We start from the raw sequence: 24,665 nt of genomic DNA on the forward strand, positions 1-24,665 counted from the left end.
AGTGAGGTTCTTCAGGTTTTCTGTTTGCATACCAGCCTTTTATTACCAGCAGGTAAAATGGAAGCTGCAAAGACAGCAAGTCTTACTATACAGATCTAATAAATGGGAATCTTTGGTCTTCATTAAAAAAATATTTACACAGAGGCTGTGTTAGAAGACCTCTGCTGTTCTGAACAACATAAGTAACGGGATAGGTTATTCTTATAACAAGCCATTGAAGCTTTCATAAATGTAGTTGTTGGAACAGGGTATGGGAGGAAGCATGTTAAGATCTTCCAGTGTGGCTCAGATGGGTAGTAGACAGTTATCTTAAAGATAGGAGTTAAGGTATCCTTGTAGTAACTTTAATCACATCCTGTTCCTCCAAGTCTGGAATAGCTGTTCTCAAGGTGGTTATGATTATTCAACTTCAGGGGGAGCTTAGACAACATAAAATAGGATTATTTGATGTATCTTGAGCCTGGCTCTTCTGATGTTTAGCAGTCAATCTGTAAAACCTATAAATAGAAAAAGATAGCTGTCAGTGCTCAGTTGTACTCCTACTGTCTGGTTTGTTTCCTGGGCAGTGTATTGAGACACCTTGAATTATGTTTGTTTTCAGCACATGGTCTGTTAACTTTTCAACCTGTCGATGATTGATCCTGCTCATCCTCTGTATCTGCAGCACGACTGCGCATTCGTGCCTGCTCAGAATTGTGTGTGCATTTTTGAACTCCATTAGGATGTCAGTTTTTCTAATCCTTATGAATTATTTGTAATATTTTTTCATTAATTCATCATTATAAAAAAATACAGATTGAAAAATATATGAAAGCAAGTTCAAAATAGATAATGATATATTAAAAGATAAAATTCTGTTAGTTAACTGTCTGGCTGGTACAGTCAAGGGGTTTTAGAGTCTAAAAGGCTTGTCATGATTTACTTATGCTGGGTGGCTTTTCTTGTGTTCGTACTCTATGGCTGTGACTTTTATTTGTCACAGGTTGGTGCCCCTGTTCTAAGCTATTTTTTTTTTCCAGTTGCTTGTGGTTATGAACTTCAAACTCATTGGAAGATCCAGAGGGACACTTTTGTGGTTTGAACTGGTATTTCTGTGTTGACTATTTGAAGGCAGCCTGAAGAGCTGCAGCAGAGATGAGTCATCATAAATTTCTAATGTGTCAGTACCTTTAGTCTGGGTTGCAGTGAGAATGTTAAAAAGTGCTTGAGACGTGTCTGGCCGTAAGGGGCTATGTGAAGAAAATGAAAATCATTAACCAGAGGTTACTTCTTACCAATCTTCCTCCTGTAGCCTGCTAGGCAGAACATCTCATAGTACTGCAGTGGGAGGTAGTTGGTACAAGCTAAAGACTTCATGTTTTTAAGTAACGATAAGGATAGCCACTGCTGTGACTCTGTGCCATGGAACAAGGAGTAAGATGCTGTTTTCCAGTCCTTCAGATGAAAAATCTAGGAAATGTGGTACCTGTTTAGATTCCTCTACACTGTTCTTTCCTCAGTGTTCCTACCCCCCACCAAGTACTTCTCAGCTCTTAAATTTTGGTGACTGAGTTCTAAAGAGAGGAAGTGAAAACTGATTTTAATTACTGGCTGCAGTTAATGCTTGTCCCTTCCTGCTACTAGCTGTCAGCTAGAAAACTGTGGAAAAAGAACAATTTAGTATTAATCATGTTGTTTCTTTTCTGAACTTCTAAGGTTTCTTCCCTAATGATTTTGGGGATTCTGACCTCAAAGTTGAGAAATTTTGCTCTGGTTGAACCAGCATTTGTATGTGTGTGTATCGCATGGATGCACCTGTATTGTGATTACTGGTGAGGACTCCTTGAAACACCTTTCTTGAAGATTTTGGGATGTGAGTGCGTGCCTCAATAGTAACTACTTGAGAGGTGAAACGTTAGATTGCATCAGGCACTGCACTGCTGAAGCCAAATTTCACTTAAAGCTACTTTGGATATCTCAGCCTTACACTGTTTGGATCTTTATTTAGCCTTTTGGATTGCTTGCTTACATTTTCACCAAATTCTGTATGCCTGCTGTTGGGTGACTTGGGCTTTTGGTACCCCTTAGCCAAGTGACAAATGGCATTACTAATTTTGGAAACAGCAGCACATTTGGCTTTAAAATGTTTTGATGTATGCAGCATATTTTAGCTTTGCTGAGAAATACTACTTCCAGAAATCTGCTTTCCATTTTATGTTTGTATTCCTCAAGAAATTTGTATTCCTTTGTGTGCTAAAACAATTGAACACACATATTCTAAAGTTGAACATACGTTGACGTCAAAGCGCTCTGAGGAACAAAATACCGTACAGTACCATCCACACACTCCAATAAAGGATGAGGAAGAAACTGTAGTCTGATCCATATTGCAGTGAAATGTACTAGAATGTTACTTTCAGGAGGACAAGTTGTATAAATTCAGTGTTAAATTTAAAAGTTCCAAATTTTGGTGTAGGAAAACTGGTCCTACCTCTTACATGTGTTAAGGTAGTGTTGTGATTATTTTTTTTAGCCTTAAAAAAAACTAGCCTTGTTCAGTGTGTGGAGTGGACTGAGCAGGGTGTAGTGGGCGGTGTAGCTAAGCAGACCAAATGATTTGCAGCTACTGCGGAGGAATGGGTTCTGCTATTTGTCATTGCCTGCTCTTGGTGGTCTCTGTGGCCTAGTTCCTGTCTGACAATGCTGTAAGCTGATCCTGTTCAATGATCTAGCAGTGAAGTGACTTGTTTTCTGCTGAGCTGTGAAGTCAATTTACTGCACAATCAGATGAGCATCAGTCAGTACCAGGAACAGTGTAGGACTGTGTGCCAGGAGCAGTGAGTTCCTAGATTGCTGAGCTGTATCATGTGTCCACATTTGAAAGCTGAACAAATAATTATGAATTTAACATTTTTCCAGTCTTTCAGTATTCAATTTAATATTATACTCCAGCTATAATTTTCTCTACAAAATACAGTCTGAAGTATCTAAAAATAAATTTTCTTAAGTGCACGTACTGCCAATGTGAAAATGAAGTAGAGCTCTTGACAGAATTTATCTTGTGTATGCAGTGGCATAAGGTGGCTCAAATTTGAAAAAGGCTGAAAACAACTAATCCCATTTTGAAGACATCTTACCTTCCAGTTTCTGCTTGAAGTCCTTTTAGAGAAATAAGTTTTACCCTTGTTGGTAAGTCTTCAATTTCAGTAGTGTTTTAGAAAAACAACCAACAAAAGAAACAACTCCCAAACACTTGGAATACTATTTGTCTTCTGACTTCCATGTTTTTAGGTGTTTTTTTCCTCTCTGGTGGCATCAGTAGCTCAGACCTTTGAAGATGGGATTCTGATTTTGTCTCCCAAGAATGGACATTCCCTATTTTGAGTTTTCTGTTTTTCTTTGCAGTTGCAAATAGCAGTTCAGGGCTGTCTGCTACTTCGCATCATACTTCTTCTGGTGGCGTTTTTGCTGTACAGCCTTTTGTTCCTTCAGGGTTTGTTGCTGTCTTGGTCTTCAAGTGTTTCAGAATTAAAAATAACCTCAGATCTATTCTTTTTGGTGTATAGAATCATATAATGATTTGGCTTGGAAGGGACCCTAAAGATCATCTAGTTCCAATGTTGTTGCTGTGGGCAGAGCCACCTTCTACTAGACCAGGTTGCACAAGGCCCCATCCAGCCTGTCTTTAAGCACTCCCAGAATTGGAGCCTCCACAACTTCTCTGGGCAACCCTTTCCAATGCTGTACCACTCTCACAGTAAAGAATTTCTTCCTAATGTATAATCTAAATTTAGCTTCTTCCAGTTGGAAGCTATTGTCCCTTGCCCTATCACTACATGCCTTTGTAAAAGGTCCCTCTCCAGCTGTTCTGTAGCCCCCTTCAAATACTGTCTGGAGCTTTCTCTTCTTCAGGCCATATAACCCAAATTCTTTTAGCTTATCTTCATAGGAGAGGTGTTCTAGCCTCTCATCATGTTTTTTGCTCACCTCTAACATTTCTGTATCCTTTTTGTTGGGGGTTCTCCAGAGCTGAACAGAGTACTCTGGGTAGGGTCTTATGAAAGTGGAGTAGAGGGGGCAAATCACCTCTCTTGACCTGCTGGCCACACTTCTTTTGATGCAGATCAGGACACAGCTGAATTTCTGGGCTGCAAGTGCACACTACTGGCTCACATTGGGCTTCTTATCAACGAGCACCCCCAAGTTCTTCTTCCAAGGACTGTGTCCTCTATTCATTCTTTGCCCAGCTTGTGTTTTTGTGCTTGGCATTTCCCTGATGCATGTGCAGGACCTTGCTTTGTTGAACTTAATGATGTTGGCACTGGCCCACCTCTCCAGCCTGACAGTGTTACGCTGGATGGCAGCATCCCTTTCCTCTGGTGTGTTGGCCACACCACACAGCTTGGTGTCATCAGCAGACTTGCTGAGAGTGCCTCAATCCACCTGTCTGTGTTGCAAGCAAAGATGTGAAACAGCACTGATCCCCATACTGACCCCTGAGGAACACCAGTCATTGCTTGTCTTCAGTGACATCAAGCCATTGACCAGGACTCTGAGTCAGATCGTCGAGCCAATGATATAGAGTTGTGTTTACAGATGAGAGGCTGCTTGCAAGTATTTCTCTGACTCCAAATGTGTGCACCATTTTAGCAGCTTCTCATGACTTGGGAAAGTGTGTGCTGATGAAGTGGAATACTTGAGAGATATATAAAAATGACAAAGCTTTTGTAGTCTGTGATCAAAAGTTAAAACAGTTTATATTAGTAAAATAGTTGTATATAGTGAGCAGAAAATGTCTTTTCAAGTTGGACAGTGATTAAGAAAAATAATTATTTTTATCCTGTTGTTAAGAGGTTTTTTCCCCCTCCTTGTGAAGGTTTCATGGAGGTGGTGAGAAAATAAACACAAATGCTCTTGACTTCAAAAATGTTGTAGTGTGATTACCTTTAAGGTTTTGAATACTTATGTAGGCATATACCAAGTTAATTAAACCATATTTTTGCAATCGGTTTTGAGTACAAACCTTTTGCAGATTTTGGCATTGACTTACATTAAGTTGTCTGATTTTAACTGTGTATGTTACCTACATTTTATTTTTGTTGTTGTTTCTGTCTCAAAAGCAGCACTACAAAGTGCAAATGCAGGGGGGGCAGAGTGAAAGAGGAAGTCAGATTATCTTCCACCTTCTACTGTAGAAATGGAAGCTGCCAATTTTTGAGGTAGTTTTGCACATTTGCAGATTCGTGGCCATTTTTATTTGTCATGTACTTCAACTAGTAATAATGGAGTGCAGTGTAATAGCTGAATCACAGAATGGTCTTGGTTGGATGGGGCCTCCAAAGGTCATGTAGTCCAAACCCCTCTGCTGTAAGCAGGGGCATCCTCAACTAGATGGGGTTGCCCATTGCTGAATGTTCAAAAATGAGGTAGAGATGCATGCTGATCTTAATTCTTCTTCAGGCTTTTTTTGGTGATTACAGACATGCTAAAGTGTGAGAACAGTTTGGCTCTTGCTGTGGTAAATAGCTTCTTGCTTTAACCATAGAAATTGTTTGTTGCCAGTTAATTTACTGCTGATTGTACCCCAGTGAATTTAGATTTCCACCCTTTCCTTGTTATGTGCAAACTCCCAGATCTGAGTGGCCACTTCCTAAGAAAATCTGAGCTCCACTTGGGAACAAATAAAGTGGGCTGACAGGTAACCCATGTTTCCTCTTGCCTCACCTTACTGCAGCATTCAATGCATATTTTCTATGTTCTAACTAATATTACATGTATAAGTGTTTAGACTTCTTTATGATATCCATTGGTCTAGCAATGAATGTTCATGTTTAGAGTAAAACAATTCTTAATATGGTAAATCAGAGCATATTTAAGAGTATGAAATACTTGTAGGCTCTTGGATGCTCTTCAGTTGCATATTCCTGTCATGAGGAAGAAGGGGGAAATGGTCTGTTCTGTGGTCCATATTTTGACGTTTGGATTGAGATTTCTAAACCTGTGTTACAGAACTTCCCACTGTTATGGACAATTTCTTGGTTTTCATTTCTCCCTGGATGGAACTGGTGATACCATTGCAGTATCCCAGAATGTGAACAACAGACAGATTTTTGTCAGGTGATGACACTTCACTCAAGTACCCTGGCACCATCAATGAAGTATTTTCAGGACTCCTCTAAGGTTTGAAGTAGTTGGTTGTATGTGTGTTGCTGCTCTCTTTGGTCTTTCCATGCCCACTAGATTTAAAGATTCCAGTGGCACAGAGTATTAACAAAGAAGTGGTGAATATTGGATTTACAAAATTAAGCAGTCGTGTTGCAGATGCCTAGGCTGGTTTTGCTAGCGAAAGGAGGAATTTTTGTGAGGGTACTGTGCCCTTTGGCAGTTGAACTCTGTTAGCTAAAAGTGAAACTGTGTTGTGTTAAATCTGATTTGCAGTGAAGGAAGTATTTGTAGCTCTTAACTGTGTGGATTAGGTTAAGAAATCCTAGAGCCTGCTTCCTTGTTTAGGCTAAGAAAGAAATAAGTGACCTCAGGGCATTCCTTCCCTCCCCCTACACGGAGAGAAAATAGAAGCTAGAGAGATAACTGGCTCTCCTGCCTCCACTTCAGAAATCCCAGAGGTATGCAGCTGCTATCACAAAGCTCAAGAGGCTCAGAGGCAAGTGTCCTAATTGCTTGTTCTTTCCAGTATCTGCACCTTCCATATCCACACCTCTTAATTACCAGCTGGGAAGTGTGATTCTGTACACCAACACCTGATGTGGTGTTTGTTGGTGTGTTTTTTTTCTTAATGACTCTTGTGAATTACTTGGGTTGAGCATCTGAGAATTACCTGCATACAGCATAGTGTCTAACAACTCTTGTGAGTTTGAGTTTACTTAAAAATGATGTATTTCATTTTAAGACTAAACTTCTTAACCCCTGTGTCTGAACTTTGAATTGCTTGTTATGAATAATGCGTTGTAATATGCAAAGTAATTTGATTTATCAAATTGTGAAGTGATTTCAAATGCTAGACTTCAGGGCAGTGTAGTGACAACTTGAAGCTGGTTTCTGTTTGGTGAGGATTTGGTATTAGGTGGGTAGTTGGTTTCTTGGAATTTTTTTTTTTTTTTTTTTAGTTTGGGGGGTGTTTAAATTACTGGTTTTTAAAGTAATGTAGGATATTTTTTTAGGTGTTCTCATATGTGTTTCAACAAAGTTTATTTACTTCTGGAGGAATAACTATGTAATAATAACTATGTATAATAGAATAGCTACGTAAAGCCACCTGACAAGGTAGGTTCTGGCAGTGGCATATTCTGAACAGCTTGGTGATGATGGCTGATACTCACTGACCATCTTTAAAGCCCTTGTTTGGCTCTATTTGACAGCTGTCATAAAATGTCTGAACTTTCTGGTGTAGTAATTGCTGAGAACCAGTTAAAGGATGTGACTAAGGATTGTGACTCGTCGTGAAAGAAGCCTTGGGAAATGACGCTTCTTTTTGTGTGTGTGATTTCTTCCTCCCAGCTTATTTGTCAGTCATAATGTGAACACAGCAGGTGTCTCTTACTACTTGGCTTCAGTGAGATATGCATTGTTGAGCCTTGGTAATGGTCTCTGGTTGTGTGTGCAAGGACGACACCTTTGGTAACTTCAAATCCTCATCTTTAATAGGAATTAAGTATATGAAGATACTTAACAATTTCTTTTTTTCCCTCTCAACAGGTGGGAAGGAGAAACCAAAAACAAATGCAGAAGAGCTACAGATTAAAAAAGTTAAGAAGAAAAAGAAAAAGAAACATAAAGAGAATGAGAAGAGGAAGCGTCCAAAAATGTACAGCAAGTCCATTCAGACTATCTGCTCAGGATTGGTTTCTGATACTGAGGATCAGGAAGCCAAAGGTGTCATAGATGATCATCTTAAGGATTTCAATGGGAAAAATATGGATCCCAAGAAGGACTATGAGTCCAAGATACCAGAGAACAGTGAGTTTCCATTTGTCTCGTTAAAGGAGCCACGGGTTCAAAATAAACTCAAAAGGTTGGACACATTGGAGTTCAAACAGCTGATTCATATTGAGCACCAGCCTAACGGAGGTGCATCAGTTATCCATGCCTACAGTAATGAACTCTCCCACTTATCTCCTGTGGAGATGGAGAGATTTGCAGAAGAGTTTGTGGGTCTGGTTTTTAGTGAAAATGAAAACTGTGCAGCTTACTATGTAATGGGTATTGTTCATGGGGCAGCTACTTATTTACCTGACTTTTTAGACTACTTTTCGTTTAATTTTCCCAATTCACCAGTGAAAATGGAGATTTTGGGAAAGAAAGATATAGAGACAACGACTATGTCAAATTTTCATGCTCAGGTAAGAGGTTATACATTTTACTTTCTAAAGTCATATAATGGTTTCAAACAACTGTGAATGGGGTTTATAGAATACAATTACTACTACCTGTGCTGTGTGCATGATGCAGAAGACTAGAAACAAGGGAATTATTTAAGAGAAGTTCTGCAGTATTAAAGATAAGGAACCTAACTGAGACACAGAGTTGGAGTTTTATGGAGGAGAGGACATGTTTGCATGCATATGTGTGTCTGTAGGTTTCTTTGGATTTGTTTCTGTAGCTGAATCTTAGCTGAGTTTTGGAGAGTTAAAATGATTTAGCTGCAGCTGTCTGGGTTCTGTAGTTTATCTGTATGAACTTCTTGATAAAACTGACATGCTTTGATACGCTGAAAGAATGTTACACATGAAGCTTGTGTAGGGCACAGTTAATTAGTTGTTTTTGTAGTTAGTCTTCTGCATCCATCCTTAAAAGAGAACACCCTAGTGGTTTAAGGTAGCTACCACCTCAATCCTTACCCTTTTGCATTTCCACCAGTTAGTTATATTCCTTTGAATGTTGTTTGGTTTTGTGGCAAAATGGCAGGAAGCTTTTGAGTCTCTTCTTTTATTTTCTTGAAAGAAATGACTATGTACTCTTTGAAAAACAGCTTCTGATTAACCAACACCTCTGCTATTTGTTACCTTGCTGTAATAGGAACGTTGCTGTTGCGTATGAATTATTTATGTTGTAGGCCTTTTCAGGAAAAAACAATTCAACCCTTCTTAAATTGCTGCCTTGGTAATGAACATTATGTAAAGCCTGTATAGATACTCTGAAAGAATGTATGAAGAAACTTAATCCTGTTTTTCATTATAGCATCTTCAGCTCATAATTGCCTGTTTAATTCCCTATTTGTGAATTTAGGTCTTGTATTTCTCACATTTTAGGCAGTTATAGAGAGTTCAAGTGTAAGTTATGCTGTAATTTTTCTCATCAAAAACATACTTTTTATTTTTTCTTTGACTACATATAAATATTTGCACAGTATACTGTTGCATTTATGGACAGATTTCAAGTGTGTGTTACCCACAAGGATATGCAGAACTGAAGTGTTGCTGCCATGGATTATTTTGTAAAATATATTTGTGCTTATTTATTGATTTCCTCCTCCTCCCAGTATTTAAACAGAATCTTTACTTCAGTAGTAAAAATCACAGCACATGCTGTGGGCAGCTACCCAGAACTGCTCTCCTAGTTAATTTTGTATTAAAATAAAAAAAGCTGCATTAGTCCTTCTTAAGTATATTCTTTAAGTTCAGCCTCATGTCTTTGCCAGTATTCGTGTAAGCATGGCCATGTGCTAGTATCTGCCCTGGAGAAACAGTTAAGAAAAGGCCATTTTTTGGGTGTTGTTTAATGGAATTATTATAGTGAAAACATAGATTAATTTACTATTCCAATGGGATCAATAGTATCTATAGTTAAATCAGTCCTGTGGTCCTATGTGTTGACATCACGGTTTCCCATTTTTCTGTAAGTGGAGGAGGAACACAGAGAATATAGCAGATAAAAGAAGCCAAATTATGTTGTTAATGCATTCAGCTGGTCAACTTCATAGTCTGTATTCTAACCTGTATTTTACTCACCTGCGGATTTAGTTCTGATGTCTTCTCATCCTCTGTTTTCTTTGGTTTTTGGTTAATCTTGTCACTTGTCAGAGTTTGGTTGCTTGACAGAAAACAGTGTGGAAGGCGTAATGTGTATAAATTATAAATATCGTGTGCAGGCGTATATCAGGCTTACTCATATAGTCTTCTGCACAGCATTGCTGTTTCCTGGAAGACTTAAGTCAGTGTCTTGGTTGCCTAGCTATTGATTCTATTTTTTCCTTACCATGTAATTTATTTTTTTTGCCTTGCTGTGGCAGCTTGCTTTGTCATGCTCAGGTGATCTGCTACAGTTGAAAGGTTTTGTTAGCTTACTGTGGACTGTTCTGACTGAGGCCAATGTCAAAGATGTCTAGGAAGGAGTATGAAAGTCTGCTAATCAGGGATGCAGTATTAGAGGGCTTATCCTCTATGAGGATGGCAGGATGTTTTTGAATTGGAGAGCTGTGAATTTTTGTGATTTTTAATCTTCAAATAGTTTTGTGTGTGTTTTTAAATTTCTGATTCATTAGTATCAGTTACTACTTTTTCAGCTTTATCCTTCTCCCTTCCTTTATAAAAGGTACTAAATGATTGCATAACATGTTACATTTTGTGCAGGTGGATAATGCTCTCCTGTCTCACTGAGTTCTTTGTGAATCTTTTAAAGGTATTCTAATGTGCTGTTGCAGTATATTTCTGTGAAATTTAAAATGTAGTTTTCTGTTCCTACATTGCAAAAGCTTTGTGCTGCTGTGTTCCCTGTTGTCTGAGCTGCCTCAGACATGTCTAGCACTTGTATAGTCCCGAGAGTGAGGTGAGTCATTTTCTGACGTCTTAAGTAGGAAACAGGTTTTATTAAGGCTACTTTGTGTGTCTGTCTCAACCTTCTTTAGCCTTAAGAAAATTGGGTATTGCTTTACTAATTTTAACTCAAAAACTGAAATGAAGCTCACTTTAGTACATGAGATTCTTTGGTTGTTTTCATGACTCATTGTAGCACATCATCAGTCTGACAAATGTAAGTATTTAAAAAGATCTGAAAAGTGCATAAAACAAAACAAAAGGTCTGAACTGGAAAGTATTAGTGTTTTGTCAGTGTTGTTTATATATTTCTGAAGTTGATTCTTTCATTACTACTCAATAATTTCCACCCTCTGTTCTATGAAAGATGAGGTGTGTTTTTTTTGGCAAGTGTTGAAGTGTGTATTGGTGCTCTGAAAAAAGCTTGTGCTGGTATAGAATGAAAGTTTGGTTTGACATGTTCACATTTATTAGCTTTTGCCATATTATAGTAGTGGTTAAGACCAGAGTATTGTCTTAAAAACAGCTTAAAAATAACTTTTTTCCTAGAAATTGAAACTAGCTTGAAGTGAGCCTGTTCAGTTCCAGGAAAGTCACTTGTGTTTTACACTGCTCAGCAGGCAATTGAACAATTTGTCAGAGCCAACTTAGCATCTGTAGCAGCTGATAGAGAATGTACTTACTGCTTTCTAAACAAGCTGCATGTTCTTTTAACAAGCTATGATGATTCTCAAACTGGTGAGCTAGATTGTTTTGTAAATCCAACAGCAAATTTAACTTATTACTGAGTAATTAGCTCTGTTACTGAGTTAGCAAATTAGGTTCTAGGAAGGGAGTTGGCAGGACTCATTGACAAGGCTTTAAACTAGATTTGAAGGGGGAATGGGCTAAAACCAGTCCCCTCAGATAGGAGTCTGAGGGTGGTAAGCTGGAGTCAGGGGTGAAATCAGCAGCCCAGCTGACATGCATGTACACTAACGCATGCGGTATGGGTAACAAACAAGCAGAGCTGTAAGCCTTTTTACAGCAGGAAAGTTACGATGAAGTTGCCATCACAGAAATGTGGTGGGATGACTCACATGACTGAAGCCCTGTAATTGATGGCTACAGGCTCTTCAGGAGAGACAGGCGAGGGAGAATGTGGTCCCCATCCACAAGAAGGATTGGATGGAGGAACCCAGAAACTACAGGCCAGTCAGCCTGACCTCAGTGCCAGGGAAAGTGATGGAGCAGGTTATCTTGGCGGCAATAACTGCGCACCTGAAGGACGGCCAAGGGCTCAGGTCCAGCCAACATGGATTTAGGAAGGGCAGATCCTGCCTCTCCAACCTGATCTCCTTCTATGATCAGGTGACCCGCCTGGTGGAAGTGGAGAGGCCTGTGGATGTGGTCTACCTGGACTTCAGCAAGGCCTTTGACACCATCCCCTACATTAAACTGCTGTCTAAGCTGTCAGCTTGTGGCTTGGACCACAACACTCCGTGCTGCATTAGGAACTGGCTGGAGGGCTGGGCCCAGAGAGTGGTGGTCAATGGTGCCACATCCAGCTGGCGGCCAGTCACTAGTGCTGTCCCCCAGGGATCAGTGCTGGGCCCCATGCTCTTTAACATCTTCATTGATGATCTGGATGAGGGGATTGAGTCAGTCATCAGCAAATCTGCAGATGTTGGTCAATTAGAGGGCAGAAGGGCTCTGCAGAGGGACTTCAAACGACTGGACAGATGGGCAGAATCCAACGGGAAGTCATTCAACAAGTCCAAGTGCCGGATGCTGCACTTTGGCCACGAGAACCCCATGCAGAGCTACAGTCTGAGGTCAGAGTGACTGGAGAGCTGCCAAACAGAAGGACCTGGGGGTGCTGGTTGACATCTGCCTAAATATGAGGCAGCAGTGTGCCCAGGTGGCCAGGAGGGCCAATAGCATACTGGCCTGCATTAGGAATAGTGTGGCCAGCAGGAGCAGGGAGGTCATAGTGCCCCTGTACTCTGCTTTGGTTAGGCCGCACCTGGAGTACTGTGTCCAGTTCTGGGCCCCTCAGTTTAAGAAGGACATCGAGACACTTGAACGTGTCCAGAGAAGGGCAACAAGACTGAGGAGAGGCCTGGAGCACAAGCCCTATGAGGAGAGGCTGAGGGAGCTGGGATTGTTTAGCCTGGAATAGAGGAGGCTTAGGGGTGACCTTATTGCTGTCTACAACTACCTGAAAGGTGGTTGTGGCCAGGTAGGGGTTGGTCTCTTCTCCCAGGCACCCAGCACCAGAACAAGGGGACACAGTCTCAAAGCTGTGCCAGGGGAAGTTTAGGCTGGAGCTGAGGAGAAAGTTCTTCACTAAGAGAGTCATTCATCATTGGAATGGGCTGCCCAGGGAGGTGGTGGAGTCACCATCCCTGGAGGTGTTCAAGAGGGGATTGGATGTGGCACTTGGTGCCATGGTCTAGTCATGAGGTCTGTGGTGACAGGTTGGACTCTATGATCTTTGAGGTCTCTTCCAACCTTGGTGATAACTGTACTGTACTGTAAAGTGTAATTATGAAGGGGTGGCCCTGTACATCAGGGAGGCTCTAGATGCCATGGAACTAGAGATCAAGGATGATCAAGTTGAGTGCCTGTGCGTGAGAATTAGAGGGAAGGCCAACAGTGCAAACTTCCTGGTTGGAGTCTGTTATAGACCACCCAACCAGGCTAAAGAGGATGATCTGGAAGAGGGTATTGAGTCTATCATCAGTAGATTTGCACATGACACCAAGCTGGGGGCAGGTGTTGATTTGTTGGAGGGTAGGAGAGCTCTACAGAGAGGCCTTGACAGGTTGGACAGATGGGCAGAGTCCAGTATGATGGCATTTAACAAGTCCAAGTGTTTACTCCTTTTCTAATTTGTGAAGTCCTGCTTGAAAATATTCTTCTAGTTTTTGAGGGGAATTGCTGGAAACATGCTTGTTTGGTTGGTTTTATGTTTTTTTTGTTCCCACACCACCACCCCCCAAAAAAGTCTGCAATAATTGGTTAGTGTTTCATTTTCTTGAAAAGAAGGATTTGGCACTATGTGGGTTTCCATATATTGTGTGATCTTTTTATTTTTACTGTGTTTTGAAAAGAATTCTTTATATTGCAACTGTTGTGTCTCTTCACTTGCCTTTCAGTGGCTGTCAGTAGAATTTTGCTTACAATAGGATTCTCTTCTTGCTTTTAAGCTTTTTGGGTGTTTGGTTGCTTATGAAAAGTTCTGATGCGTTTTAGCAACTGTTTCCCATTACACAGGTTCCCCCAAGTACAGCCTCCCCTCTCTCTTTTTTCTTATGGATGATGATGTAATTTTATCTCTGTTAAAGCATATGCATTGCTGTCTTCTTTTTTTTTTCTCTTTTATTTTTTTCGTCCTTTTTTTTGTCCTTTTTTTCGTCCCTTTTTTTGTCCTTTTTTTTCTTGTCTCTTTTTGGACCTTTTTTTTTTTTTTTTGTCCTTTTTTTTTTTCCCACTCAAGACTATGTGGGACTTTTCAGACAGATGATGCCTTCCACGCTGAAAGAAGTTTGCACTTATTGAATACCATTGACCAAAGAACCACTTCACATGGAATGGCATTAGAAATCTTCAACATGGGCTCTTACTTTTCTCTACTTAGAAAGCAGTTACCTGTTGTGTTTGCTTGACAATTGCAACCAGTACATATGAAATAGCAGTAGTGTGTTACTCCTTTTGGTCACGTATTCTGTATTAACAAAACCCTAGAGGTTTATACTGGTGGCTGGGAAAGGATCTGTGATTGAGCCATGTCATAGATCTTCCTGAGTTGGAAGAGAGTAACAGCTACATTTGCTTTCATAAGGTAATTTGCCACAAAGCTATCTAATTAGTGCTATTCTTAAATTACTGTTTTTAAAAAGAGTCTTTATTGATTGACTGCTTCACTGTTTCTCTGCCACTGCAGTTCAGAATAATAGGTCATTTTGTTTTGAAAAATGTGTCTGTCCATCGTATTATTTGAGGGTCTCAGCCGCAAGGTGAAAAGTGAAATGATAATCTAACTACAGTGCTGATAGGTCATAGAGGGAACTATACCACAGTAAAGTCTTGGGAATACATTTCCAGAAGCTTCCAATTGGGAAATAGCGTCTTTGTTCAAGTTAAAGCTTCAGTGATACTGGTCCACCTTTGAGTAATTTTGGAACTGTTGAAGCATCTTATTCTGATACAAAAATCTTGACTTGAGGAAAAAAAAATACTATGAAATAATATCCCTCCTAAAGGTAGAAAGTAGCCAAGTAGATTCACAAGTATTTTTAAACTTGGAGCAATTTTTATTAATATATGTTCAGTGAGATTCTGATGCTTCAGGATTGGTTCCCATTTGGAACTGAAAATCTACATAAGCATTTAAGGATTGAAAAAAGTGGGCAAGGAACAGAAAAGCTTTTGTGCACCAAATAATGCTACATTGCCTCTTCATGACTAGAGTTTTAGGAGTAACAGTGAGCATGAAGCTGGATACTTTCAGTTCTAAGATGCACACATGTGAGTGAATTGCTTGTGCTCTTGTGTTATGAAATGGAAACCCACTGATCACCAAGCATATTTTTGTGGCCCTGTGCTCTTTAACATCCCTGTGCTCTTTAACATCTTTATTGATGATCTGGATGAGGGCATTGAGTCCATCATCAGTAAATTTGCTGACGACACCAAGCTGGGGGCCAGAGTTGATCTGCTGGAGGGTAGAGAGGCTCTGCAGAGAGACCTCGACAGGCTGGACAGATGGGCAGAATCCAACGGCATGAGATTTAACACATCCAAGTGCCGGGTTCTGCACATTGGCCACAACAACCCCATGCAGTGCTACAGGCTGGGGTCAGAGTGGCTAGAGAGCAGCCAGGCAGAGAGGGACCTGGGGGTGCTGGTTGATGGTAGGCTGAACATGAGCCTGCAGTGTGCCCAGGCAGCCAAGAGGGCCAATGGCATCCTGGCCTGCATCAAGGACAGTGTGGCCAGCAGGAGCAGGGAGGTCATTCTGCCCCTGTACACTGCACTGGTTAGGCCACACCTTGAGTACTGTGTCCAGTTCTGGGCCCCTCAGTTTAGGAAGGATGTTGACTTGCTGGAACGAGTCCAGAGAAGAGCAACAAAGTTAGTGAGGGGTTTGGAACACGAGCCCTATGAGGAGAGGCTGAGGGAGCTGGGGCTGCTTAGCCTGGAGAAGAGGAGACTCAGGGGTGACCTTATCACTCTCTACAACTACCTGAAGGGAGGTTGTAGACAGGCTGATGATGGTCTCCTGTCCCAGGCACCCAGTACCAGAACAAGAGGACACAGTCTCAGGCTGCACCAGGGGAGGTTCAGGTTGGATGTTAGGAAGAAGTTCTATACAGAAAGAGTGATTGCGCTATGGAATGGGTTGCCCGGGGAGGTGGTGGAGTCGCCGTCATTGAAGGTGTTCAGAAGGAGACTTGATGGGGTGCTTGGTGCCATGGGTTAGCTGTTTGGGTGGGTTGGATTGGTTGATGGGTTGGACACGATGATCTTGAAGGTCTCTTCCAACCTGGTTTGGTTTATTCTAATAAAGATCAGAAAGTGACTGCAAAGACTTTCCACATGACACAAACTTCACAATAGTTCCTGAGAGCACATGAAGTTTCCCTATCATCTTGACTGGCCAAAGACTCTGCAGCAACCAGAAGAGTCAGAGTCACCCCATTCTCTCATCCCTCTGTCTCACACACCAACACCTGAAGTTATGTGACCACACATCTGTCTGAAAATGATTTGGTTTTCTGTAGGGTTAGTTTTTGTACAGATCAGTTTGCTGATACAGTTGGCTAAACAACCTGGTTGGTTGTGGTACTGGGGAAGCATGGCACGGAAGAGAGAGGTGGGACATGCCTCTTTAGTAACATCAGATGACTGAAAGTGCTTCCGAGGATTTTGCAAGCCTAGTGTGATGTGCATCTCCCTATGTCCTTTTCTCCCAGAGGCCCCAGTTCAACATGGCCTTTAAATTACTGAATTTCAAGCTCATGAGTAATTCCTAAGGCATTTCATCTTTAATGTCAGTGTAATGTTTTTGTTGGTCTTTGGTGGGGTTTTCCTTGTGGATTTCTTGAGATTATATTCAGTGGGTTTGAAGTTTCTGTTTCCTTGTTCTGTGAGGAGTGCTTTTTCCAGAATACCTGGTTTTAAAACTGAAAGAAATGTAAACCTTTAAAATTCTTGCAGGAAAATGTTGGGATTTCAACTGGGAAAACAAGCAAACAAAACCAAGCAACCAAAAACCTGAGAAACAAAACAACTCATACAAAAAAACCCAGCAAAACAAAAACAACCCCAAACCAATGAACAAAGCCCCACCAGCACCAACAAAAAACCCACCCTACCCCAAAAAATATCCAAAACCATGCCAAAACCCCACTGTGCATTATTTTAAATAGATCTCTTGAAATGCTTGTTTTTTCTGGACTGTTCCTTCCAGTTCATGCCTTTCAAACAGAAAATGGAGACACCTTTAACATAAGTGACTAAAATGTTCCCTATTTGTCAGATGTTAATGGTCAAATATGTTTTTGTTAGTATTTTGTATATATACATATTCAGACTTGTGTGTATATGTATTCAGACTTGGTCTTTAGATTCTTTTAGACAACAAAATGTTTATGCCAAAGTATTGTTTTAGCTTTTTAGAATACCTTAGTTAAAACTGAGCAAGTTAAGTTACACAAAAATGTCATTTCATGCCATACTAGTCACAGAAACAGATAATTCTCAAGTTTTACTTATTTTGAATTCAGTGGTTGGTTTACTGTCATAATTTTCCATTACCTTGGTGCGAGAGAATGACAGTCTCCTTTTGTGTGTTTAGGTGACATACTTGAAAAGTAAACCACTTGAGAAGAAAGAGGTTAGGCTATGTTGCATTGATTTGGTTAATGTTTTATCTGTGTTGCTTGTCTGTTGTATTAGACTGCATATAGTTGGCAGTTTTGGGGTGTATGTGAATTAATTCTGATCCCATTGACCATGTTAGAAAAACTGTTTATCACTGATACCTTCTTTGATTCTGGATTTAGATTGTTAGCTCTTTATTTGTGCACATTTGTAACATTGGGACAGCATAGCCACACAGCTGTAAATTACATTTGGGAATATTACCTGATGAAGGGTGTGTAATACTTGATTTGTGGTCAGTGTGTGGTTTCCTGTATAGCATTTGATGAAGTACTGGTTTTGGTACATCAGCATTGTGTTGAAGCTCTTTTGCTTCATATGGATAAATGAAGTAAAGGATCCTGACAGTAGAAAGAAAATATTGCTGTTACCTAATGTGTAATAGATTTTTTTGTTGTTGTCTTTAGAAGGATTCATTCTGGTTTTGGCCAAGCATCCATGGAAGATTTTTTTTGGTGTCTTCACACTATTAGATAGTAGTTGTCCAGTTTTGGAGTGAGGGAAAACTAAATTTGTTTGCTACCTAGGTTTTACTTCTATGTATGACCTTACCTTTTAATGCAGTTGTTGGCTACTTCTTTAGCCTAATCTAAGACAGAGTCATTTAAATAGCAACCCCTGACTTGGTGCTGGAGTTTAGGATGCTGCAACCCAATCCATAGAAGAAATGAGATGAGAGTTGTTTTCCACTGGCAACAGCTGCCTCCTCCTTCTTGAGATTCTCTCATGTTTTTTATGGCCTGGGCTTAGTCTTTATGATAGCCTACGTCTTTACTTAGTTCTTATTTGCGTAATTTTCTGAAAGAAATTATCCAGATAATTTGTGAATTAAAATCAGATTGATTCTCTAAGCTGGCTCCTTGTCCACCATTAGAAGACCTAATGCTAGCATAGAAAGAAGGAAAAGAATGCAGATCTTTCATCACCAGCGTGGATTTATTTTGTTTATACTGGTTCTGGATGAGTTAGAGTAAATTTTCTTCATAGCAGCCTATTATGGGACTGTGTTTTGCATTTGTGACTAAAACTGTTGATAACACACCAGTGTGTTGGCTGTTGCTGAGAGCACTTGCATGGTATTAATGCTTTCTCAATTTTCCCCATTTTGGACCCTGTGGTGAGCAGAGTGGGGTGGATAAGAAGTTGAAAGGGGAGATGGCCGGAACAGCTGACCCAAACTGACTGTAGGGATAACTTTGTGCTCAGCAATAAAAAAAGCCACAAAAGAGTCTGTGTGTGGGTGTTGGTCTGAAAGATAGCTATTGCTTGGAGACTGGCTGGACAGACATTCCTTGGTGGAGGTAGTGAGTGATGAAAAACACCATTTGGTGTGTTTTCCTTTTCACTCATTAAACTATCTTTGCCTGCACCTATGCATTTCCTTGCTTTTCCTCTTGTCTCCCATGGCTCTTATGGTTAGCAATGAGTGAGCAAGGTACCGTAAGATGCTGAGAGTTCAACTGTTAGACATTTCGTTCTTTGTATTTGCAATTATATGACCTGATCATGGTCCCAGAAGAAATTGCTCATCATGGGTAACTCTGATGTTATCTTAGCAATTTTTGTTGCTGTTATTTCACCTCTTCCAAGTTGTATTTTGAAAAGGAATTTATTCTGCCTGGTAAATGAGGGGGACATAATTGATCAGGAGGAGTGAATTGAGATAGACAAATAATGTTTAGAGAAGTTGAGTTGATCTTTCAGTTTTAGCTTTCAGTGACATGATCTTTTTGGAAACACAGGAGACATTTCTTAATTGATCCACCTTAAGGATTATGTTGCAACTAAACACTCAAAAATCTCACCCTGCCCCAGCACAAATCAAGGCCATTTCTTATTCTATCACTTGTTACTTGGGAAAATGATATTGGTAGCAGAAGGAGCAGGGGGTGTGGATGAAAGAAGCAGTTTAAATTAACATCCTGGCCTGGAATGATGGAATACTGAGTTTCTTGTGCCTGTGGAAGAAGCATACTTTTGCATGTTAGGTTTATCAGTAATCTGTGAGTAACAGATTTATCAGTATCTGTGCCTTCAGACAGTAGGATTAGGATACTTTGAAATCCAGTAAGCCAGTAATGACAAGTGAGCTTCCTGTCCTTGTCATCTTTCATCTATTAATACACAGTGTCTTTCAGCCCGAGATTGGAAGTTTAAGGGGAAAGTGATCCTCATCAATCTCATGCCTAAGGATTTTGTTGCTGTACATGACAAGTCAGATTATTGAAATAAGAATCTTACTTTGAACTTAAACAGAAAAACATTGTTATGTGATTTTATGAATGTTACAGTCCTTAAAGTTTTAAGGGAGCACAAGATGTGTTAGCACAGCTGAAATGAAGTAACTCATGCTCTCTCTTTCTGTACTAAGAGCTTTCTCTTTGCTGTGATTGTTAGTTCCAGTCAGTGTGCTCACACAAAGGCCATACTGCAGAGGATGATTAACAGAGGAAATGTTTGAGAGTTTAATTAGTTGTAACTTAGTGTTCTGCCTGATTGTTACAGGAAAAGGTATAAACTAAACTAGACTTGAATTATCCAGGTGAGAAACCTTATTTACTAGTTACTGAGCAGAACATAAATGGTTTTTCACAGTTACTACTTTGAAATGGTATTTTCTTGAAAGGCAGTGAATAGCTACTCAGACTTTTTTTCAGACTTTAACATAAATGAAACACAAGTTGTCAAGTGTCTCTTAACAAGAACTTCTGTCTTTGGTGATGAGTTCATAGTAATTGACTTGGTAGTAATCTTAACCGAAACCTTAGGACTAATAGCAATCAGAAAATAAGCACAGAGATTAAAGGTATGTAATTGGTATAACTTCTGCTGTCATATTCTACTTGTAGGTAAAAAGAACATACTCTCATGGTACGTATAGAGCTGGCCCAATGAGACAGATCAGCCTGGTTGGAGCAGTTGATGAGGAAGTGGGGGATTACTTCCCTGAATTCCTTGATATGTTGGAAGAATCGCCCTTCTTAAAAGTAAGGACAGAAGGGAATGGGTTGGGAAAGGGGGGATGATGTGCTGTTTAGTACTATTACAGTGAAGTGAGAATATGTGATACTTGTGTAGATAATTGGGTGGCATAATACATGTTTTCATTGTCACAGAGAGAGGCTGCTTTTAAAAAGCTTTTAAAGTAACTTGCTTAAAACTTGTGCCTTGTATTTCCCATAGTGTACACTGCCATGGGGGACACTTTCTAGTTTAAAATTAGAGAGTCGTAAAGACAGTGATGATGGCCCCATTATGTGGGTACGGCCAGGAGAACAGATGATCCCTGTGGCTGACATGCCAAAGTCACCTTTCAAAAGGAAGAGGTATGTTGAATTTTTTGCGGCATAAATATCTGGTTATTTTCTTTCCCTACAAACTGATTTTATCTCAAACCTGTTACTATATCTTAGTATAAAAATTTCTGTACATCTCAATCTCAAAATATACTTTGAAGTTGCCTTGTTTTGTAAGGATATGTATTTATCTAGTTAGTTTTTTAAAATGATGTACCAGGTAGCCACCTAAGTCCTTTTTGGAGCTCTAGTAGGAATCTAAGATGAAAACTGCAGGGAAATGTGAACAGACATACAACTGCTGATGTTTTTTGCCAGGAGACTGGAATTAATACCTCTATTCTTAAATGTAAGCAGATGTTTAAAGAACCCAAAGACACAAGGGCTTCTCTTTTATCTAAAAGCCAGCACTTCTAACCAGCTTAAGAGTAGTGATGTTCTCTGCAGAACTGGAATGTTGTCATGAGGAACTAAGTCTAAATTCTCGTTAAAAATTCAAACATAAAAAGGGAGTGTACAAGAAATGGAATCAAGCTCAGGTGCCTCAGAAAGAGTATGGAGACACTCTCCAACCATGAAGGGGATATGCAGTTGAAGCCAAAGGCCATCTGGAGTTGAATTTTACAAGGGTTGTGAAGATCAACAAGGACTTCTGTGAGTGTATGGACAGCAGCAAAAGAAAGATAAGGGACAATATAAGGCATCTGCTGAAGGGGTCAACAGCATGGAGACAAAGGACACAAAAAAGGCCAACATACTCAATGTTTCCTTTGCCCGTTACTGTTGAGATTTAGCTTCAGGAATGCCAGGTCCTGGAGACAGTAGGAATGTCTGGAGCAATGACTAATTGACTTCAGCAGAAAAGAATCAAGTTAAGGAACACATTGCACGTAACAGATTAGATGGACATAAACCCATGGGACCTGATGTGATAGAATTATAAAACTGTTTTGGTTGGAAGAGACTTTTAGGATCATGAAGTCCAAATGTTAACCTATCACTGCCATGGCTCCCCTAAGCCATGTCGCTAAACATCACACCTCCAGGGATGGTGACTCAACCACTTCCCTGGGCAGCTATTCCAACACTTGATGATCTTTTTGGTGAAGGAATTTTTCCTAATGTCCAATCTGAGCTTCCCCTGGCACAACTTAAGGCTGTTTTCTTCTGTCATGTCACTTGTTACTTGATCTTGCTGTCTGGGTTTGTGGGTGGAGACTGCAGGTATGGCTGCTCTATCGGTGCACTCAGGGCCCTGATGCTGTGTTTCTTTGGTTGGTTGGGTTACTTTATTTTTTTTTTTTTAATTGTATAGATGTTCTGATTTTTGGCTGAATACACTTCTTGTTTGTCCTAAGTGTTGCTTCATTTCTCATTTGGCTGCATGTTCACAATGAAGGGAGAAAAGAAATCCTATTGGCTGTGATGGTGGAAGTCGGGTAATAAAAAATGAATCACTAATGCCATTTTTCTTCCACAGAACAACCAATGAAATAAAAAACTTGCAGTACCTACCTCGAACCAGTGAACCCCGTGAAATGCTATTTGAAGACCGGACACGAGCGCATGCAGATCACATAGGACAAGGTTTTGAAAGACAGACTACAGCTGCTGTGGGAGTATTGAAGGCTGTGCACTGTGGAGAGTGGTATGTGTTGATTGACTTACTCATCTAGGTGTCTGAAAAAGATTTGCCTGGATTTCCATGTATAATTGTTTGAAGGAGCATAGACTAGCTTAATGTAGCATTAGATCTTTAATGAAGACTTAGTAGATACCAGCCTAGGTTTTCTTGCTCTGCCTCTGTGCACTGGATGTCTGTCCTCTGTTTTTTGCTTTTTTGTTGAAGGTAGAAAAGTGTCTTGCAATGACAATTTAATAGCTATAATTGAACTACTGTAACTGAATCAATGCTAGATGTAGAAATACTTCATATTTTGTTTTAAGTAGTGCATATGGGCTGACCTGAGTTTCTCAGAGGTGCACATGAAGACTTTATTGAAATTCTTTGCATTGCCTGGAGATGAGCAGAACTTTTCCACTTTGTTTCAGAGTTGTGGCTGTTCTAGCCCTGGATCACTTAGGAAGATTCCTGCTGTGTGATAGTCTTTGGTGTCTGTCTTTGGAATTCCCATATGAGGTGTAGGGAATGCATGTGTCTCATTTGAAGCTGGTCGCTTTTTGCCAAATAAAAAGCTCATAGTCATATGAACTTCCTAGCCCAGATTCAAGAAGCATTTGTCAAGATGTTCTGATCTTTACTTGGTAGAATGATCTTAGTTTTGTCGACTAAACACTAGAACCACATTTTGCTCTTTATGTATGTCTAGAAACAAGAAGAGTGAATTCCCCATGGATGAACAGATGCAAATTTATGTTACAGTGGATGAGTTCATTGAGATAGGAAACAGACTAATTGCTGATGGGGAAGAACTGGAACATTTAGAAGTTAATGTGTTTGTGTTTTGGGCTTTGAGGTTTTGCAGTTTATTTCTTCTTGGGGTTCATCATAGCTGAAGCCTTAAACTTTCTGCTTGTGAGAAGACTGGGGTGAATTAAGACTGAGCAGTGGTAGCATGGCTAGAGCTGATCTACTTATCTGATTATTTTAAATTTTGATTTGCACATATGAGGGAGACTTAGCTTTATAAATGAAAATAAAACAACAGCCAAATACAACTCCACCTCCCAGACTTTATGCCTTAGGGCAGAAATATTTACGGTGAAACCTGTAGTCTTGAATCTGTTTTGAAAAGTTATAGCCAAAAGAGTCCAACCTTTTGAAGAATGAGGTTAAAAAAGAAAATTATTGCAAAAAATAGTTCTAGCAGTGTTTTAGTAGGAACTGAAATGGATTTTCTGAAGTAATTTTATAATATGGTTGTCTTTAATGTCTTTTGGGGCATCTAAATGGAACTATTCTGCTACTGTTTTGCCTGGGACATACACACACAACACACTCTCAACTGAATTTTACAAAATACAATCTTGGGAGTTGTGTGGTGTTTCAAATATGCCAATGCAAAGTCAAAAATTACCTGGCAATCTTCATGCACACAAAAGGATCATCATGTTTTGTGACAGGATTGCAGCATAGAGCTGGGAATGAGATGTTGCATGTATACAGTGTGTGGAAAGGAATGATTAAAATATATCATTAACTCTACTTTTTCCTGTATAATAATATCTGAGTAGATGCTGTGAAAGCATTTGCTTTGAAGTTTTTAGTATGCAAATATTCTTTGTGTTTATTTTAATTCTTAACTTCATTTACAAACATTAACTCCAGATGCAGGCACATCTTCTAAAAAAAAAATAAAAACTATTCCTGCATTACAAGCAGTGGATTAATGTAGCTAATATACATGCCTTTTTTAGTGCCACTGATTGGAGATGTTTCTCTAAGCTTTTTGCTTTCAATGCTTAAATCCTCTTCAGGACTAATTAGACCAAAATATAGAGAGGCATTTTAATCTTCATAAAAATAAAATATGTAGTCTGAAAATTCTCCCTAGCATACTTGCAGTAGTTGATCTGGTGGTTTTCAGGTTTTCTTGATGGTTTTGTGGGTTTGTTTTTCCCTCTGAAAAGAGCCTCAGACTGGTTATTTTTTGCTTTATTGAGGTCATGACCTAAATAAAATCAAAATGTTGTGAGTGCTTAAAAAGACAAGCAAGCTCAATATCATGGC

General features: G+C 39.8%; 1 protein-coding gene across 2 annotated transcripts in view; it reads left to right on the forward strand.

Annotated features, from left to right (window-relative positions):
* RSBN1L (round spermatid basic protein 1 like) overlaps positions 1-24,665 on the forward strand; it is a 49,199-nt gene that overhangs the window by 18,634 nt on the left and 5,900 nt on the right. Inside the window, exons 3-7 of one of the 2 annotated variants that reach the window (XM_068167426.1) lie at positions 7,693-7,953; positions 8,272-8,336; positions 20,528-20,665; positions 20,862-21,004; positions 22,455-22,622. In XM_068167426.1, the coding sequence (XP_068023527.1) occupies positions 7,693-7,953; positions 8,272-8,336; positions 20,528-20,665; positions 20,862-21,004; positions 22,455-22,622 (775 nt within the window). Of the gene's footprint in view, positions 1-7,692; positions 8,337-20,527; positions 20,666-20,861; positions 21,005-22,454; positions 22,623-24,665 lie in introns of both variants that reach the window. The other variant, XM_068167419.1, reaches the window with a different exon arrangement.

The sequence above is a fragment of the Melanerpes formicivorus genome, unplaced genomic scaffold, assembly GCF_026170545.1.
Source record: "Melanerpes formicivorus ecotype bairdi unplaced genomic scaffold, bMelFor1.0.p_v2 SCAF_3, whole genome shotgun sequence".
Taxonomy (NCBI): domain Eukaryota; kingdom Metazoa; phylum Chordata; class Aves; order Piciformes; family Picidae; genus Melanerpes; species Melanerpes formicivorus.